Consider the following 20,812-nt stretch of genomic DNA (forward strand, 5'->3'; position numbering starts at 1 on the left):
AGGCCCCCTCTAGCAAGGTGGGTCACCCCTTTTATGGGGCGAACTTTGCCTTAGCTTAACGTGCAGGATCTGCCTGTAGGTCTCTAGAATTGCAGACAAAATTACTTTCATATAAATCTATAAATGTATTACAATAAACCAAACACTTAAATTATCCGAAAAAAAATCTAGCTATATATGCAAGCAAGCGGGTTAGTCCTTCCAGCGACGGTGCTAAGTTCTGGGGTGCTCCCGGCTTCCGCCCCCAAGGGGCAGGGAGTTCATTCATAACCAGGGGCAGGGTGATTAAGGTCGCAAGGCTGGGCATTCAATTAAATGAAGGCTCGTTAGATGATCCTGAAGGCACTGCCGGGCATAGGGTGACCAAACAGCAAGTGTGAAAAATCGGGACGGGGCGGGGGGGGGGAACAGGATCCTTTGTAAGGAAAAAGTCTCAAAAATCGGGACTGTCCCTATAAAATCAGGACATCTGGTCACCCTAGCTGGGCGCTCCAGTTAGACAGGAAACAGAGTAGGAATAAATGGTCGGTTTTCAGACAGGGGGGAGGTAAATCAGGGTGGTCTGGACTGGGCCCAGTCCTGTTCGACATGTTCGTGAATGATCCGGGAAAAGGGGCGAACAGAGAGGTGGCAACATTTGCAGATGATACAAAACTACTCTGGCTAGTGAAGTCCCAGGCAGACAGCGAGGAGCTACAACAGGATCTTCCAAAACTGGGTGACTGGGCAACAAAACGGCAGATGAAATTCAGTGTTGATAGAGGCAAAGTAACGCTCATTGGGAAACAGAATCCCAACTAGACGTATAAAATGACGTCTAAAATCACTCGAGAGAGAGATCTTGGAGTCACTGTGGATAGTTCTCTGCAAACATCCACTCAGTGTGCAGCGGCCGTCAGAACGCAAACAGGATGTTGGGCATCACTAAGAAAGGGATAGATAAGAAGACAGAAATTATCTTGCCTCTGTATTAATCCATGGTACGCCCACATCCCGAATACTGCGAGCAGATCTGGTCGCCCCATCTCAGAAACGATCTATTGCAATTGGAAAAGGTTCAGAAAAGGGCAACAAAAATGATTCGGGGTCTGGAACGGCTTCTGTATGAGGAGAGCTTAATAACCCTGGGACTTTTCAGCTTGGAAAAGAGCCGACTAAGAGGGGAATATGGTAGAGGTCTATCAATTCATGACGGGTGTGGCGAAAGTAAATAAGGAAGTGTTATTTCCACCTTATAACACAAGAACGAGGGGTCACCCAGTGAAATGACTAGGCAGTAGGTTTCGAACAAACAAAAGGAAGTATTTCTTCACACAACACACAGTTAACCTGTGGAACTCCTTGCCACAGGATGTTGTGAAGGCCAAGACTATAACAGGGTTCAAAAGAGAGCTAGAGAAGTGCATGGAGGACAGGTCCATCAATGGCTATTAGCCAGGCTGGGCAGGGATGGTGTCCGTAGCCTCTGTTTGCCAGAAGCTGGGAATGAGGGACAGGGGCTGGATCACTTGATGATTCCCTGTTCTGTTCATTCCCTCTGGGGCACCTGGCATTGGCCACTGTTGGCAGACAGGACGCTGGGCTGGATGGACCTTTGGTCTGACCCAGTCTGGCCTGTTCTTCTGTTCTTATACAGAACCCAGATGTATCTGCGCCCCGCAGTAACCCACTAGACCCCACTCCCCTGCCAGAGCTGAGACAGAACCCAGGAGTCCTGACGGGGTCTCTCTGTCTCCACAGAGTTGGTGACAAAGTAAGAACAGACACCAACATTTTAAACCTACCCAGTGTCCCTTCACTTGACTTGCCACAAGGTGTCAGAACGTGTTCATAATAGAGCTGAGCAGGTCTAATATTTTTTAAATTTTCTTTATTTTCTATAGGAATTAGACACAGTTCTCCTGTCAGCGAATTGCTAAGTTACCTGCCAAAGAACTAGAGTTTTCAGGTGCCCAAGTAGCCCCTGGAATCACCGTTAAAGTTGCCCCCCCACCACCGCGACACCAAAATCAGAATTGGCACCACTGGCTGTCTGCCCGTTGGTCTGTGGGTACTAGGCCAAGGAGGTGAAGACTTCAGTTCCTAGCAGAGTTTAAAGAGTTCCCGCCGGAGCCGGGAAGGGGATTCTTGGCTCCAATCAGACACGATTCCGGCCGGCAATGCGTGGGGCTGAAAAACGTGGCTTAGGAAAAGGCAGCCTGTTTCCTGAGCCGTGGGGAGAGAACAAAAAGAAACCAAACGGGCCACCTCCGTGCAAAGATCAGCAGGTCCCAGGATGACAGAGCAACCTTGGGGGTGAGGTAGTTCTGACACGAAGTCCAGCGAGGTTGGACCATCTGGGCTATAGAAGCACTTTTCACGATACAGTAGATCATCGTGCAGATGGAAAGCCAAGCTGCCAGGCCGTAGGAGGCATCAAGCATCAGCCAGATTCTGGCCACTTGTGGGGGGGGTTTCGGTATTAGTGTCTGAAAAAGGGACATCGAATCCTGCGCTCTGGTACCACAAATGAGATTAGAAGCTCCCAGCGCAGTATCTCAGCTCGGCATAGTCATCTCTGGTGGGGAATGTGCCTGCTTTCCCGTTCCGTGGCCAGGATGTGACGAAATCAGACCCGGCAAAGGAAAGGGACCTAGCATTCGGCCATTGATGAAGATAACGGGGCCGTTCAAAGATATTCTAAGTTCTTGTGACAGATGAGGATCAGGACCAGGAACCCAGCCCCGCTCAAAAGAGGTCTCCATTCTCTAACTGCTGTTTTGATGGTGAGCAACTCCTGGTCTCAAATATCATCGCTTTTCTCCACAGGTGTTCGTTTACATGACTAATACGCACCAGGGAATGAGTTACTCGTGGTGTCGCTTCTGGTATTCGGAGAAGACAAAAATGGCATCGAAACGGATAACAATTGGCCCAACGTGTCCGAGGAAACATCGTTCATGAAGCACTGGAACGTGACCGACGTGTTACATCGTCCAAGTGGCATCGCTCCATATTCCAAATGCCCATACTGAGTGCAGGACGCCGCCTTCCCCGATCTGAACCAGCCTGTCATCTCCACCAATTTAGGGAATACCCTTGCCAAGTGAAGTCTCCCGAAAAGTTCATGAGTAAGTGGCAATGTTACTGCCTCTCCCCTCACCTCGTTAAACCCGTAACACCCAAGGAAACTGAGTCCCAACCCCTCTGCATGCAACCCCCTGGAAAACACATAAAAAACCCAACAAGAAACCCCCCCACTTCGTCACACAGGGCGTCCGGTCTACTCCTCGGCACACATTACGAAGCACGCTCTCGGTGAGTCACCGAAAACAATCCCCACGGTGCGGATGAATTCTTCAAGCTGCCCCAGGAGGGGGGCCAGAAGTCTCCAGGAGGGGGCAGACCCAAGCCAAGGACTTCCCTGTTTTCACATAGCCAGGTCTTGAGGGAGTCAACCTGGTGGCCATGCCTGATCTTCGGCGTTTCTCTCTTGGGTGGTTCGTCTTCTCAAGGACACGACCAGGAGGTGGGCAGTCAGGGCTAATGATCGGGGCCATGGGGGTGGCCAGGCCTGGAGGCTCAATGTTCGCTCGGGTCTTGTGATGTCAGCAAACAAGTCTTGTCTATCGCTGTGGCTTTGATTCGAAGATCAAAACAGGAATATTGACATTTGTGAAGACACTTGAAGGAACTAGGATCATTGTCTGTGTGTCTCTTTGCAGGTTGGGGTCACCTGTATCCCACCCGTTTAATGGAGAAATTGCCCTGTGCCAATGGCCAGGATGTTTGGGAGAAGGAGAATTGTTTTGTCAGGCCAAAAGGCTGCAAGAAATGTATAAAAACCCTGGGCCACGATCCTGCTTCAGCTCAGACCTGCTTTGGGTTTCAAGAGGGGGAAACCTTAAGCCACAAGGATTGAGATCCCCAGTCACTGACTGGAGCCGCCCTGAATATGGACATTGGACTTGTGACAGGGTCGGGCCAGAGGGCTACAGGAGAGTGTTAGAAGGCAGATATATTAGTCCCAGATTACAGGGCCGCCCAGAGGATTCAGAGGGCCTGGGGTCGATGCGGGTCCCGGGGCGGAGGGACCTCCTGCAGCCAAAGACCCGGAGCAGAAGAAGCTCTGGGTGCTCAGGCCCTGGGAGAGTTTCTGGGGCCACCGGAGCAAGTGAAGGACCCTGCTCCAGGGCCCCTGAAAAACTCTCGTGGGGGCCTGGGGCAAATTGCCCCTCTTGCCTCCCCCTGGGTGGACCTGCCAGATTAAGTATATCTCTTTTCCCTGCGTAAGGTAACGGGGCAGTTCCAGGGGGTGGGCCTGGGTTCCCCCCAAACTTCCCAACTCCTGATCCGACACAGGAGGAATTGACCTGGGCTGTGGCTTCTCCGAGGGGAAGGTCTCTGGGCTGTTTCCCGACCCGCAGGGTGAATCCGTGAGGTGAGCGAATGCGCCAATACGCCCAGGACCCACCAAGGTCGAGGAGGAACTTTGTCACAGCCTATAACCTCTGGGCTGTTTCAAAAAGGACTTTCGGCAACTACAATCTCATGTCTGCCGTGTAGCTGGACATCAAGAACTGAATTCACGTCGGTCTGTCTATGGGTCTTTCAACCAACTCTGCCTTTTCTGTGTTTGTGTGACTTGTGGTTAGCCAGTGGGGTGAGACCAAAGTCCTCTCTGGCTGGCTGGCTTGGTTTGCCTTAGAGGTGGAAAGCCCCCAGCCTAGGGCCGTAACCGCCCTGCTTGAAGCGATTTGTCCCGATTTTGGCGCTCTCAGTTAGGTCCCACCAGAACCAGCCTCATTACAGCCCCATGCCGGCATCAGCTGGGCCCAGCTAGGAGTCTGCCCCTGCCGTAGCTCCTCCACATCCAGCCACGCCACCACTCTATCTCGTTGCATGCGGCCGCCGGCCGCGCTGTCACCAGCACCACCCCAGATGCAGCCGCAGCGCGCCCTGCAGGTGCATGCCCAGGTAGCGGGTGAACTCCTCGGGCATGGCGTGAACGCCCCGCTTGGGGGGCTGGTTGTCGTAGTAGTGGTGGGGCAGGGGCCGCCCCTCGGGGTTGCTGGGGAAGGGCCAGAAGCCGTAGAGGGTGAGGTGCCGGCACATCTCCAGGGCGGCGCTCACCAGCATGAAGCCGGAGGAGAGGCGGTTGGCGCGCAGGCCACGGCGATGCCAGTGCCCATCCAGCCGTGCCAGGTACTCGGGGTTCATGAAGACGGTGCGGGCCGGGGAGTCGAAGTCCTGCAGGGTGTAGAGGGCCTGGAACGAGACCTGAATGTTGCCGGGGAAGCTGAAGGCCGGGACGAGGAGCAGCGTGGCCCCGTAGGCACCTACCACCGCCACGAAGGGACGGCGCCGGCGGCCCAGACCCCCGAACCTGCGGGCAGGGAGAGACGCCCCCGTCAGCCACGGTCCTGGCACGGCCCGTCCCCCAGAGCCAGTCCGGTTCCCTCCCACGGCCGTCCCATCGCTCAGTCTCCTCTGCCCCGATCCCCTGGTGACCCTACGGCCGACCGGAGAGCTGGGGCTGGGCCTCCTCTGCCCTGATCCCCCGCTGACCCTACGGCCGACCGGAGAGCTGGGGCTGGGCCTCCTCTGCCCTGATCCCCCGGTGACCCTACGGCCGACCGGAGAGCTGGGGCTGCGCCTCCTCTGCCCCGATCCCCCGGTGACCCTACGGCCGACCGGAGAGCTGGGGGCTGGGCATCCTCTGCCCCGATCCCCCGGTGACCCTATGGCCGACCGGAGAGCTGGGGACTGGGCCTCCTATGCCCCGATCCCCCGGTGACCCTACGGCCGACTGGAGAGCTGGGGCTGCGCCTCCTCTGCCCCGATCCCCCGGTGACCCTATGGCCGACCGGAGAGCTGGGGCTGGGCCTCCTCTGCCTCGATCCCCCGGTGACCCTACGGCCGACCGGAGAGCTGGGGCTGGGCCTCCTCTGCCCCGATCCCCCGGTGACCCTATGGCCGACCGGAGAGCTGGGGCTGGGCCTCCTCTGCCCCGATCCCCCGGTGACCCTACGGCCGACCGGAGAGCTGGGGGCTGGGCCTCCTCTGCCCCGATCCCCCGGTGACCCTATGGCCGACCGGAGAGCTGGGGCTGGGCATCCTCTGCCCCCCACCCCCGGTGACCCTATGGCTGACGGGAGAGCTGGGGGCTGGGCCTCCTCTGACCCCGATCCCCCGGTGACCCTACGGCCGACCGGAGAGCTGGGGCTGGGCCTCCTCTGCCCCGATCCCCCGGTGACCCTACGACCGACCGGAGAGCTGGGGGCTGGGCCTCCTCTGACCCGATCCCCCGGTGACCCTACGGCCGACCGGAGAGCTGGGGCTGGGGCTCCTCTGCCCCGATCCCCCGGTGACCCTATGGTCGACCGGAGAGCTGGGGCTGGGCATCCTTTGCCCTGATACCCCGGTGACCCTACGGCCGACCGGACAGCTGGGGGGCTGGGCCTCCTCTGCCCCAATCCCCCAGTGACCCTATGGCCGAGCGAAGAACTGAGGCTGGGCCTCCTCTGCCCCCCACCCCCGGTGACCCTATGGCCGACCGGAGAGCTGGGGGCTGGGCCTCCTCTGCCCCCCACCCCCGGTGACCCTATGGCCGACCGGAGAGCTGGGGCTGGGCCTCCTCTGCCCCGATCCCCTGGTGACCCTATGGCCGACCAGAGACATGCGGGGCTGGGCCTCCTCTGCCCCGATCCCCCGATGACCCTATGGCCGACCGGAGAGCCGGGGGCTGGGCCTCCTCTGCCCCCCACCCCCGGTGACCCTATGGCCGACCAGAGAGCTGGGGCTGGGCCTCCTCTGCCCCGATCCCCCAGTGACCCTATGGCCGACCGGAGAGCTGGGGGCTGGGCCTCCTCTGCCCCGATCCCCCAGTGACCCTATGGCCGACCGGAGAGCTGGGGCTGGGCCTCCTGTGCCCCGATCCCCTGCTGACCCTATGGCCAACCGGAGAGCTGGGGGCTGGGCATCCTCTGCCCCCCACCCCCCGGTGACCCTACGGCCGACCGGAGAGCTGGGGGCTGGGCCTCCTCTGCCCCGATCCCCTGGTGACCCTATGGCCGACCGGAGAGCTGGGGGGCTGGGTCTCCTCTGCCTCGATCCCCCGGTGACCCTATGGCCGACCGGAGAACTGGGGGCTGGGCCTTCTCTGCCCCGATCCCCCAGTGACCCTATGGCCGACCGGAGAGCAGGGGGGCTGGGTCTCCTCTGCCCCGATCCCCCGGTGACCCTATGGCCGACCGGAGAGCTGGGGCTGCGCATCCTCTGCCCCCCACCCCCGGTGACCCTATGGCCCTCCATCTCCCCAGTTCTGATCCTGGCTCCCCCATGGGTCACAATATGACCCATCCCTCCCCCGCCTTTCTCAATCCAGCTGCCCCCCCCCCGCCAGCTCTGATCCAATCCCCCCATACTCCCCCCGGGCTCCCCTCCCCCAGGGCTCGCCCCCCCGGTACCGGTTGCGCAGGACACTGGGGTTCATGGTGACGACGTTTGATCTGGTGCCCACGTCGTCAGCGAAGTCCTCGGGGGGCCAGCCCCATGGGGGGTTGATCCTAGGGGGGAGGTGGGGTGAGCTGGGGAGCAGCCAGGGGACCCCGGTGCCCCTCACCCCATGGGGTGTCCTATGTCTTAACCCCCCTCCATGGGCGGGGGTGGGCGGAGCCTCCGAACAGCCTGGCCCCGCCCACGATCCGGCCCCGCCCCCTCCTGCGCTCCCAGAGCTCGGCCGGGGCCGGGGGCCCAGGTGGGGGTGCTCTGGGCTCCTATGTGGGAGGGGGGCAGAAGGGGGCAGATGGGGAGGGGTCGGGGGCTACCCTCCCCCCCTCGCCGTCCTCCCCTGGCGTCGCCCCCTACAGCCTGGCCTTTTAAATGGGTCACACCCCCTCGCCTCGACCGGTTACCCCCGCCCTGCACCGTGACCCCCCACTCGGCACCCCACTCCCCCTGACCCCGCACTGCGCTCCACTCCCCCTGAACCCCACTACACCCCACTCCCTCTGACCCCTCACTGTGCCCCACTCCCCCTGAGCCCCCACTGCACCCCACTATCCCTGAACCCCACTGCACCCCACTCCCCCTGACCCCCCCACTGCGCTCCACTCTCCCTGAGCCCCCACTGCACCCCACTCCCCCGACCCCCCACTGCGCTCCACTCCCCCTGACCCCCCACTGCTCCCCACTCCCCCTGAACCCCACTACAACCCACTCCCCGTGTGCCCAACTCAGCACCCCACTCCCCCTGACCACCCACTGCACCCCACTCCCCCTGAACCACCCCACCTCACTACCCTCCCTGAACCCTCCCATCTGGCACCCCACTCTCCCTGAGCCCCCCACTGCACCCCACTCCCCCGACCCCCCACTGCGCTCCACTCCCCCTGACCCCCCACTGCACCCCACTCTCCCTGACCCCGCCCTGTGCTCCACTCCCCCTGAACCCCACTACACCCCCCTCCCCGTGTGCCCAACTCGGCACCCCACTCCCCCTGACCACCCACTGCGCCCCACTCTCCCTGAGCCCCCCTCACCCCCTGACCCCCCACTGCACCCCACTCTCCCTGACCCCGCCCTGCGCTCCACTCCTCCTGAACCCCACTACACCCCACTCCCCGTGTGCCCAACTCGGCACCCCACTCCCCCTGACCACCCACTGCGCCCCACTCTCCCTGACCCCCCACTCCCCCTGACCACCCACTGCACCCCACTATCCCTGAACCCCACTGCACCCCACTCTCCCTGAACCACCCCACCTCACCACCCTCCCTGAACCCTCCCATCTGGCACCCCACTCTCCCTGAGCCCCCCACTCCCCCTGAAGCCCCCCACTGCACCCCACTCCCCCTGAACCCCACTGCACCCCACTCCCCCTGACCCCCCACTGCACCCCACTCCCCCTGACCCCCCCACTCTCACTGACCCCCCACTGCACCCCACTCCCCCTGACCCCCCACTCTCCCTGAGCCCCCCCACTGCATCCCACTCTCCCTGAGCCCCTGACTGCACCCCACTCTCCCTGCACCCCACACCCCCCGAAACCCCTGCACCCCACTCTCCCTGAGCCCCTGACTGCACCCCACTCTCGCTGCACCCCACACCCCCTGAACTCCCTGCACCCCACTATCCTGAGCCCCCCACTGCATCCCACTATCCCTGACCCCACACCCCCCGAACCCCCTGCACACCACTCTTCCTGAGCCCCTGACTGCACCCCACTCTCCCTGCACCCCACACCCCCCGAACCCCCTGCACCCCACTCTCCCTGAGCCCCTGACTGCACCCCACTCTCCCTGCACCCCACACCCCCTGAACACCCCTGCACCCCACTCTCCTGAGCCCCCCACTGCATCCCACAATCCCTGACCCCCCACTGCACCTCCACTCTCCCTGACCCCCATACCCTCATTCCCCCACCCTACACCTGCACTGCCCCCAGTCCTCTACCCCCTGATCTCCACACTGTGCACCCCTTTTCCTCGTTCCCGTCCCCCCCACCCGGCTGGCGTTACCTGATGATGAACTGGGCACGGTCGATCTCGGGGCCACAGCCGCTGTCACGAAGGATCCCCCCACCTCCCACCACAGCGCAGCACTCATAGGGGGCGGCCTGAAACGGGGAGCCCTGCGGGGGAGGGGACCTGGGTCAGCACCCACCGACCATGCAGAGGACCCCCTCCCAACGCTGAGATGCAGCCAGCTCTGGGGTGGGTCGTGAGGGGCTGTTTATACAGGGACCCATCAGCCGGTGCTGAGATGCGGCCAGCTCTGGGGTGGGGTGTGGGGGGCTGTTTATACAGGGACCCATCGCCCAGGCTGAGATGCGGCCAGCTCTGGGGTGGGGTGTGGGGGGCTGTTTATACAGGGACCCATCGCCCAGGCTGAGATGCAGCCAGCTCTGGGGTGGGTCTTGGGGGGCTGTTTATACCGGGACCCATTGCCCGGGGCTGAGATGCAGCCAGCTCTGGGGTGGGGCATGGGCAGCTGTTTATACAGTGACCCATTGCCCGGGGCTGAGATGCAGCCAGTTCTGGGGTGGGTCTTGTGGGGCTGTTTATATAGGGACCCATCGCCCGGGGCTGAGATGCAGCCAGCTCTGGGGTGGGGCATGAGGGGCTGTTTATACAGGGACCCTTCGCCCGGGGCTGAGATGCAGCCAGTTCTGGGGTGGGTCTTGTGGGGCTGTTTATACAGGGACCCATCGCCCGGGGCTGAGATGCAGCCAGCTCTGGGGTGAGTCTTGGGGGGCTGTTTATACAGAGACCCATTGCCCGGGGCTGAGATGCAGCCAGCTCTGGGGTGGGGCATGGGCGGCTGTTTATACAGGGACCCATCGCCCGGGGCTGAGATGCAGCCAGCTCTGGGGTGGGTCTTGGGGGGCTGTTTATACAGAGACCCATTGCCCGGGGCTGAGATGCAGCCAGCTCTGGAGTGGGGTGTGGACGGCTGTTTATACAGGGACCCATCGCCCGGGGCTGAGATGCGGCTGGCTCTGGGGTGGGGCATGGGCGGCTGTTTATACAGGGACCCATCGCCTGGGGCTGAGATGCGGCCAGCTCTGGGGTGGGGCATGGGGGCTGTTTATATAGGGACCCATCAACCGGGGCTGAGATGCAGCCAGTTCTGGGGTGGGTCTTGGGGGGCTGTTTATACAGGGACCCATCGCCCGGGGCTGAGATGCAGCCAGTTCTGGGGTGGGTCTTGGGGGGCTGTTTATACAGGGACCCATCGCCTGGGGCTGAGATGCAGCCAGCTCTGGGGTGGGGCACGGGGGGCTGTTTATATAGGGACCCATCGCCTGGGGCTGAGATGCAGCCAGCTCTGGGGTGGGGCACGGGGGGCTGTTTATACAGGGACCCTTCGCCCGGGGCTGAGATGCGGCCAGCTCTGGGGTGGGGCATGGGGGGCTGTTTATACAGGGACCCATCGCCTGGGGCTGAGATGCAGCCAGCTCTGGGGTGGGGTATGGGGGCTGTTTATACAGGGACCCATCGCTTGGGGCTGAGATGCAGCCAGTTCTGGGGTGGGCCTTGTGGGGCTGTTTATACAGGGACCCATCGCCCGGGGCTGAGATGCGGCTGGCTCTGGGGTGGGGCATGGGCGGCTGTTTATACAGGGACCCATCACCTGGGGCTGAGAGGCAGCCAGTTATGGGGTGGGCCTTGTGGGGCTGTTTATACAGGGACCCATCGCCCGGGGCTGAGATGCAGCCAGCTCTGGGGTGGGGTGTGGGCAGCTGTTTATGCAGGGACCCATCGCCCGGGGCTGAGATGCGGCTGGCTCTGGGGTGGGGCATGGGCGGCTGTTTATACAGGGACCCATCGCCTGGGGCTGAGATGAGGCCAGCTCTGGGGTGGGGCATGGGGGCTGTTTATATAGGGACCCATCGCCCGGGGCTGAGATGCAGCCAGCTCTGGGGTGGGGCACGGGGGGCTGTTTATACAGGGACCCTTCGCCCGGGGCTGAGATGCGGCCAGCTCTGGGGTGGGGCATGGGGGGCTGTTTATACAGGGACCCATCGCCTGGGGCTGAGATGCAGCCAGTTCTGGGGTGGGTCTTGGGGGGCTGTTTATACAGGGACCCATCGCCTGGGGCTGAGATGCAGCCAGCTCTGGGGTGGGGCATGGGGGGCTGTTTGTACAGGGACCCATCGCCCGGGGCTGAGATGCAGCCAGCTCTGGGGTGAGTCTTGGGGGGCTGTTTATACAGAGACCCATTGCCTGGGGCTGAGATGCGGCCAGCTCTGGGGTGGGGCATGGGAGGATGTTTATATAGGGACCCATCGCCCGGGGCTGAGATGCAGCCAGTTCTGGGGTGGGTCTTGGGGGGCTGTTTATACAGGGACCCATCACCCGGGGCAGAGAGGCAGCCAGTTATGGGGTGGGTCTTGTGGGGCTGTTTATACAGAGACCCATTGCCCGGGGCTGAGATGCAGCCAGCTCTGGGGTGGGGTGTGGGCAGCTGTTTATACAGGGACCCATCGCCTGGGGCTGAGATGCAGCCAGTTCTGGGGTGGGTCTTGGGGGGCTGTTTATACAGGGACCCATCGCCTGGGGCTGAGATGCAGCCAGCTCTGGGGTGGGGCATGGGGGGCTGTTTATACAGGGACCCATCGCCCGGGGCTGAGATGCAGCCAGCTCTGGGGTGAGTCTTGGGGGGCTGTTTATACAGAGACCCATTGCCCGGGGCAGAGATGCGGCCAGCTCTGAGGTGAGGCATGGGGGGATGTTTATACAGGGACCCATCGCCTGGGGCTGAGATGCAGCCAGTTCTGGGGTGGGTCTTGGGGGGCTGTTTATACAGGGACCCATCGCCTGGGGCTGAGATGCAGCCAGCTCTGGGGTGGAGCACCTGGCATAAACCCCCGGCAACCCCCAGCCCAGCGCCCCCTACCTGCGGCAGAATCTCCAGCAGCTCCTCCTTCACCAGATACTTCTGGGCCGGCCGCCCATCGTAGACGATCTGGGAGCCCAGCCGGGTGTTGTTGTGGGTCAGCACTAGGTCGGCTGAAGCATTACAGCAGCCCCCCAGCTGCTCCCTGTGCAGGGGAGAGGGGTGAGGGGCAGCTGGGGGGGAGCCGGAGGCTGCAGGGGGCAGAGGGGTGGGGGGCTGGGGGAGGGCATGGAGGGGCAGAGAAGGAGGCATTTGGGGCAGCAGCAGGGGAGGGAGGGGGCAGACGGTGGGGGAGAGGAAGTGGGGGGGCAGAGCACTGGGGGTGGGGGACAGGAAGCAGGGGGCAGAGGGGTGGGGGAGAGGAAGGGGGGGCAGGGCATTAGGGGTGGGAGGTACCTGTACTGCCCCAGGGCGCTGGCATTATGCACCCAGGGGCAGCTTTGCACCAGCTTCAGCTGTCTCAGGATCCAGCCCTGGTCCTGCCTGGGACAAAGACACAGAGAGTCACGGCTCTGTCCTCCCTTCCCCTTTCCCTGCGCCCCCCAGAGGCCCCCCACTATCGACCGCCCGCTCTGCCAGCTGCGGCCCCGGCTGCCGGCGCTAGCTGAGACCTGACACACTAGTCACCAGAGCCGGCCCAGCCCCCCGGCGCGTCGGGCTGGCTCAGGGCAGGTGTGGGTCTGCCCTGAACGCGAAAGTTTGGCCGTTAGTCGCTGCCAGCGGCTGGGAGCTGCTGCCAGCAGGATTCGCACTCGCAGCAGCTCTGGCCCAGGCTAGAGGGAGAGATGGGAGTTTTGCTTCACAACGGGGCCAACTTTTGCTGGGAACTCGGAACCGGGGATGGGGACTCGCCCCCCGGCCGACGCTGACGACCAACGAAATGAGCTGGGCCGTGCGGGATCATTGCACACACAGGGCTGGTCAGTGGCCCAGTCGCCCCCGGGGAAATGCCACGTGCCAGGGAGCTCGGCCTGGAAGCTGAACAAAACCAACAGAAAGTTCCTGTCTTTTTGGCTGTTTGACCTCGGAGGAGCCAGGGACTCTGAACGGCTCCACAGACCCCCGGGGGTGCTCTGGAGACACTTTGACCCGACAGATCACTGCGGCGTGGTCACTCTTCGGATTTAGCTGGCGCGTGGACGTTCACTGGCTTTCTCCTGCATATAACTCGCTGATTTCTTTGTCCTGGTGCCAGTCTTCAACTCCCTAGATTCACCTCCTTTTTAAGGTATCATTTGAAAACCCATAATTTGCTGATCATTATTGTCCTGATAAGCTTTGTACAAAGAATGGCGTGTGAGGTATCATTTGAAAACCCATAATTTGCTGATCATTATTGTCCTGTTACGTTTTGTACAAAGAATGGTGTGTGAGGTATCATTTCAAAACCCATAATTTGCTGATCATTATTGTCCTGATACGTTTTGTACAAAGAATGGCGTGTGAGGTATCATTTCAAAACCCATAATTTGCTGATCATTATTGTCCTGATAAGTTTTGTACAAAGAATGGCTTGTGAGGTATCATTTGAAAACCCATAATTTGTTGATCATTATTGTCCTGATAAGCTTTGTACAAAGAATGGCTTGTGAGGTATCATTTGAAAACCCATAATTTGCTGATCATTATTGTCCTGATCAGTTTTGTACAGAGAATGGCTTATGAGGTATCATTTGAAAACTCATAATTTGCTGATCATTATTGTCCTGATAAGTTTTGTACAGAGAATGGCGTGTGAGGTATCATTTGAAAACCCATAATTTGCTGATCATTATTGTCCTGATAAGTTTTGTACAAAGAATGGCTTGTGAGGTATCATTTGAAAACCCATAATTTGCTGATCATTATTGTCCTGATAAGTTTTGTACAAAGAATGGCGTGTGAGGTATCATTTGAAAACCCATAATATGCTTGTCATTATTGTCCTGATAAGCTTTGTACAAAGAATGGCTTGTGAGGTATCATTTCAAAACCCATAATTTGCTGGTCATTATTGTCCTGATAAGCTTTGTACAGAGAATGGCGTGTGAGGTATCATTTGAAAACCCATAATTTGCTGATCATTATTGTCCTGATAAGTTTTGTACAAAGAATGGCGTGTGAGGTATCATTTGAAAACCCATAATATGCTTGTCATTATTGTCCTGATAAGCTTTGTACAAAGAATGGCTTGTGAGGTATCATTTCAAAACCCATAATTTGCTGGTCATTATTGTCCTGATAAGCTTTGTACAGAGAATGGCGTGTGAGGTATCATTTGAAAACCCATAATTTGCTGATCATTATTGTCCTGATAAGTTTTGTACAGAGGATGGCTTGTGAGGTATCATTTGAAAACCCATAATTTGCTGATCATTATTGTCCTGATAAGCTTTGTACAGAGAATGGCTTGTGAGGTATCATTTGAAAACCCATAATTTGCTGATCATTATTGTCCTGATAAGTTTTGTACAAAGAATGGCGTGTGAGGTATCATTTGAAAACCCATGATTTGCTGCAATTAATAAATGTGTTTGGGGGAAGCCGGTGTGTTTGGACCGACCTGTATGGGGAACTCTGGCTGAGCTAAGCAGATCGGCACCTCGTTTTCTGTTCATCAGCGACAGGCCGCAGATGAGCGCGTGTTCCCCAGGAGAGGGCTGGGCCGGCCAGGGCACATTTCCGGGGGGACGTCTGGGACGGGGAGTTTGCTGGGTGCTCTGCGGGGCGACTCCAGAGTGGCTGGTCTCCCAGAGAAGCAGTGGGGACGGCACCCCGGGGTGGGGACACGACTGGCCAGCTCTCCGGGTCGTCCCCTGGCTGGCGAGTGAAGCTTTACACCGTTACTCCGGGCTCGGCTGCGGGGGTTGGGTGCGGTGTCGGCTCTGGGGGTCCAGCCGATGTGGGGGCCGTGCCCGGGGTCTTGGCGCTGGATGTGGGGTGAGGGCCCAGTGATCGCTGGGTCTGGGGTGTCCGGCTGTGGGGAGTCCCGGGGGGCTCCGCGGTTCAGGGACCGGCTGGATGAAATCTACCCCCAGGCCCCAGCGCCGGTGTGGGGGGGTTGGAGGGGTTGCCCCGAGGCCGCGGGATGTGCTCTGCCCCACTCACCTGGCGGGGAGGGTCCCTGCGCTCCAGTTCTGCCCCAGCCCCCGGCACTGCTCCACCCCCATCACAGGGGCCTCGGGGCTGGAAAGCGGAAGGGGGGGTTATACACGGCCAGGAGAGCCCCCCCCACAGCGCCCCCCCAGCTCCCCCTTCCCCGTCGCCTCCCTCCCCATCTCACAGAGCCCCCGCTCCTCCCCTCCCCCACCTCTCCCTGCGCATCCTTTCCCTCCCCACACCCCACCAAGCCCCCAGACCCTCCCCTCCCTCCCCCTGCACCTCCTTGCCCTCCCCCACACTGCTTCACTGACCCCTTTCTCTTCCCCTCCCCACACCCCACCAAGCCCCCAGACCCTCCCCCCCACGTCCCTTCCTTCCCCTCCCTACATCCCTCCCACCGCCTCCTTCTCCCGCCCACCCTCTGCCCCACTGAATCCCCCTCCCTGCCAGGCCCCCCTAACTCAGTGGGTCCCTCAGAGGCCAGTGCCCCCACAGCCCCTACTCCCTCCCCCCTTGCCCCCCCCACGCACATGGGGTTCCTGATGTGGGCCACGGTCCGGCAGGGATGTTGGGGGTCCCGCACCACTCTTTTGCCAGCCCCCGACGCTATCTTGGGCTGGGACACCCGGCTAGGGGGCAGAGAGAGGGGGGTTAATGCCGCTGGTCCCGCTCCCCGGGGACCTGGGTGCCTCCCTGCCCCACACAGGTTCGCTCCAGGCATGACGCCCCCCCAGCAGCCCCCTGGGGCACCCAGCCCTGGCACCGGCTTTGCAGCACCGTGTCGAACCCCACGAGCGAGGCCGGGGTCTAGTAAAGAAAACCTGCGTCAGGCCGGGCAGCAGGATCCCGCGAAACCCCCGAGCGAGGAAGGGAGACGTTTCTGTCTGGTCCCTGCATGCCTCAGTTTCCCCTGTCTGTCGCTGGGCTGCCCGGGGGGTGGGGGGGAGAAGGTTTATGTTTACCACTGTCAGCAGTGGGTCTGTGGGGAGCTTGAGGGGTGGTTTGCAGGCCGGAAGAAGGGGTTTGGGCTGCGATTGTTTGATGATACCCCGGGTCGGTTTCGGGGAAGGGGAGGTGACAGCGACGGGGGTGGGGCTGGGGAGGTTATTTCCCTACTGAAGCAGGTTATCTCGGGGGGTTGGCGGGCCCGTTCCAGGATGGGATCGATTTCCCCAGGGCAGTGTCTTTGAGGGGCGAAGGCGGCGTTCAGGGATACATCCCGCAGGACCTGTCCTGGGGGCGCTGAGCGCCCAGCTGTGGAGCACAGATTTCTGGGGGATGGGGGGCCAGGGATCCCCAGGAACCAGCGCCCCACACAGACCAGCTCACAGCTCTGACTTCCACAGGGTCTCCCCTGGCTTGTCTGGAGGAGCCTGTCTGGGGGCTCCCCACCTCGGGGTGCCTTTGCCAACGGGGCTTCAGAGCATAAATCACCTGATGCCCCCCCAAACACACGAGTCCTGGCTCCCAGCCACACATTCCCACTCCACCCACTAGCCTCCACTCCCCTCCCAGAGCCAGGAGAGAACCCAGGAGTCCTGGCTCCCAGCCCCCTGCTCTAACCCACCAGCTCCCACTCCCCTCCCAGAGCCGGGGAGAGAACCCAGGAGTCCTGGCTCCCAGCCCCCCCTGCTCTGACCCACCAGCCCCCACTCCCCTCCCAGAGCCAGGGAGAGAAGCCAGGAGTCCTGGCTCCCAGTCCCCCCCCTGCTCTAACCCACCAGCCCCCACTCCCCTCCCAGAGCCAGGGAGAGAAGCCAGGAGTCCTGGCTCCCAGTCCCCCCCTGCTCTAACCCACCAGCCCCCACTCCCCTCCCAGAGCCGGGGAGAGAACCCAGGAGTCCTGGCTCCCAGCCCCCCCTGCTCTGACCCACCAGCCCCCACTCCCCTCCCAGAGCCAGGAGAGAACCCAGGAGTCCTGGCTCCCAGCCCCCTTTTCTAACCACCAGCCCCCACTCCCCTCCCAGAGCCAGGGAGAGAACCCAGGAGTCCTGGCTCCCAGCCCCCCCTGCTCTAACCCACCAGCCCCCACTCCCCTCTCAGAGCCAGGAGAGAACCCAGGAGTCCGGGCTCCCAGCCCCCCACTCACTCACCTCTGAAGCCTCCACAGCACAGAGAGGCTGAAGCTGAGGGTGATGCTCACACACAGCACCAGCACCCAGCTCTGTCTGTGCAGCATCCTGGGGGGGGCCCGGCACTCGCTGTGGGGAGAGCAGGGCAGGGGAGACACCTTCACTCACCATGGGGGAATCCACCGGGCACGGCCCCCCTGGGTGCCCCACCTCCACCCTGGCCTCCTGGGACTCCTGGGTTCTCTCCCTGGCTCTGGGAGGGGAGTGGGGGCTGGTGGTTAGAGCGGGGGGACTGGGAGCCAGGACTCCTGGGTTCTCTCCCCGGCTCTGGGAGGGGTGTGGGAGCTGTTGGGTTAGAGTAGGGGGACTGGGAGCCAGGACTCCTGGGTTCTCACCCTGGCTCAGGGAGTGGAAGGAAGTGGGGGCTGGTGGTTAGAGCAGGAGGGGCTAGGAGCGAAGACCCCTAGACACCACTCACCTCCCTGAGCCAGGAGAGAACCCAGGAGTCCTGGCTCCCAGCTCCAATCCCCCAGCCCACACTCCCCTCCAAGGGCAAGGAAGAGAACCCAGGAGTCCCGGCTCCCAGCCCCCCCTGCTCTAACCACCAGCCCCCACTCCCCTCTGAGGGCAGGGAAGAGAACCCAGGAGTCCTGGCTCCCAGCCCCCCCTGCTCTAACCACCAGCCCCCACTCCCCTCCAAGGGCAGGGAAGAGAACCCAGGAGTCCCGGCTCCCAGCCCCCCTGCTCTAACCACCAGCCCCCACTCCCCTCTGAGGGCAGGGAAGAGAACCCAGGAGTCCCGGCTCCCAGCCCCCCCTGCTCTAACCACCAGCCCCCACTCCCCTCCAAGGGCAGGGAAGAGAACCCAGGAGTCCTGGCTCCCAGCCCCCCAGTCTAACCCCCTAGACCCTCCCTTCCCTCTGAGCACTGGGCTTTCAGAGCCAAGTTCACCTCTGGCACCGGGTCCTTGCTATCGGCCTCCGGGGCTGCGGGAAGCCACAGCCTGAGCGTCTCCCGGGCGGGTCAACCTCCTTCACTTTCGTTTGTTCTGAGTCAAAGGTAACAGACACCTGCAGGTGCTGAGCCAGTATCTGGGCAGGGCCCTGCCTACCTCTCAGGGCAACCAGCCAGACGCTTCCCACCTCTCTTCCCCACCTCGGGCCCGGTCCCGCTGACACCCCGCCGACCGCAGCAGAGAATGGGCTGAGTTAAGGGGATTTCCCTCCCCGGCGTCTCCCGGCACCGCCTCCCCGGGCACAATCCAGCCGCCGCAGACTCTCGGCCCAGAGGAACCCCTGAAACACCAGCTCCGTGGGCTGGAAGCGTTTTGAGACTTTCTTGTGCTTTTTGCCGGGAACGTTCCAGTCTCGATCATTCATTTTCTTCCCCCCCCCCCCCCCCGTATTTCAACCAGAAATTTCTTCCCTTTCTCCCCCTCCTCACTTTTTCCCCAGCAATTTTTCAGTCCTGGATTCTTTGTGGGTGGAGCCGTTTTGGTCTTGGCCAGAACCTTTTGAGAGCGTTTTTCCTTTGTAGGTTTTAGATTCATTTTTCCTTGCATTTTTAAGTCCATTTCCCAACCCCCACTCCCCTATTTTTTTGGCAGGGATGTGTCCAGTTTTGGGTGACCCACCATTGCAATGTTTGGCCATTTTCTTTTCCTTCGTTTGGCCGCGTGTGACGAACTGGGAATGTTCTTAATGTTTGCTCTGAATACGGTGTTGGTGCCTCAGTGTCCCCATGGCAGTTCTTAATATCTCGGTGGGGGGATCAGGGGGTGTGATTGCTGCAGAGGAAGGGGCCAGTGCCCCTAAATGCCTGGCGCTCTGTCTCCTAGCAACTGATGGCCTGGGCCCCCCCCCCCCCCGCAAAGGTGCCAGCTGAAGGTGTTGGAGACAAAGGGATCAGGTGACCTCCTGGCCCGGGAAAGGGGCTGAGGAGAGAGGAGGGGCTGGGAGGGGTTGTTAGTCTGGACTTGGCTGAGGGCAGACGTGGGGGTCTGGCTCACTGCCCCCCAGAATGGACCCGGCCGAGGGGTCTGGTTCGCTGTATCTACAAGCTCTGTTTTAGACCCTGTTCCTGTCATCGAATAAACCTCTGTGTTACTGGCTGGCTGAGAGTCACGTCTGACTGCGAAGTGGGGGTGCAGGACCCTGTGGCCCCCCAGGACCCCGCTGGGGCAGGCTCGCTGTGGGAAGCGCACAGAGGGGCAGAGGATGCTGAATGCTCCAAGGAGAGACCCAGGAGGTGAAGACGTGTGAGCTTCTTGCCCTGAACAAGTCTGCTCCAAGGGAGAGGAGGCCCCCCAAAGTCCTGCCTGGCTTGGGGGGCAGCAGTTCCCGAGCATCGCCCAGGGGCTCCGTGACACCGTGTGACTGCGGAGTTTAGGGCACACGCCGCGTTCTGCCCCACGAGGCTGAGTTTGCAGGGCATCGTCTTGTGGACGTGGGTTTAGTGGAAAAGTGCGTTGGCTTCTGCCCGGCCGTTTCGGGAACCTTCCCCGTAAAGAGCAGAGAGTGCCGACGAAAGGAGAAACCGAGGAGTTTGAGAGAAGTGAAGCCAGATATAAATATATCAAAATATTCTGAGTACTCGGGAGGCAAGTTATTTCAAACTCTGTGCCTGTGAGGTTATTCAACATTGATTGTAATTCCTTGAATACAGGCTAGTTTTTCTCACTTTCTCAGTGCCTGGCTGGAGATTGTTGTACACAGAAAACTACACAGGATCTTTTCAGGGGGCAAGACAAAGATGCCACCTTTATTATGATAACAATTTGATTTATGACTAATAACTAATATCTTAATTTTTATACACACACATTATACCTAATACCTATACACACACACACACACATCCATCAGATGTTCTGCAGCTGCTGCATAGTTACCCGTCCTGAAGATAGCTTGAGTTCGTGGCTTGATTTTGCAGCTTGGGTTTATAGCTTGTGGCGGTAACTGGCCAGGAAAGCTGGGCACAAGGACGATCTGGGTCTCTGTTGGGCCTGTGCCGATGTTCTCCCATGTTGGCAGCAGAACGTTACCCAGAGTCTTTCATCTCACCCTTCTTTTTTATAGGCTTTTAGTTTGGATTCAAAGTCTATAGGTCTTGCTGTGTCACGCTGCTTCTGGGTTTGGATTGATCACCCGTTAATTGCAGGCGTGACTTTCAGCCTTGGACCGGGCTTTGATCTTCCTTCTATTGCACCTTTTCTTTTTAGGGTGGACACTGCTTACTTTGTTAGGGCTCTTGTCTGCATCTTCAGCCGGTGGGGTTTG

General features: G+C 60.4%; 1 protein-coding gene across 1 annotated transcript; it reads right to left on the reverse strand.

Annotated features, from left to right (window-relative positions):
• Window positions 1–4,902: 4,902 nt before the first annotated feature.
• On the reverse strand, window positions 4,903–17,641 carry LOC127039721 (alpha-2,8-sialyltransferase 8E-like). Its single transcript, XM_050933578.1, has 8 exons — window positions 17,556–17,641; window positions 15,993–16,091; window positions 15,469–15,546; window positions 12,778–12,864; window positions 12,382–12,526; window positions 9,501–9,613; window positions 7,449–7,547; window positions 4,903–5,365 (listed from the first exon to the last, which is right to left on the reverse strand). Exons 1-8 carry the CDS (start codon window positions 17,639–17,641, stop codon window positions 4,903–4,905), a joined length of 1,170 nt encoding a protein of 389 aa, XP_050789535.1.
• Between the last annotated feature and the right edge of the window lie 3,171 nt (window positions 17,642–20,812).

The sequence above is a fragment of the Gopherus flavomarginatus genome, chromosome 23 (assembly GCF_025201925.1).
Source record: "Gopherus flavomarginatus isolate rGopFla2 chromosome 23, rGopFla2.mat.asm, whole genome shotgun sequence".
Lineage (NCBI taxonomy): Eukaryota > Metazoa > Chordata > Testudines > Testudinidae > Gopherus > Gopherus flavomarginatus.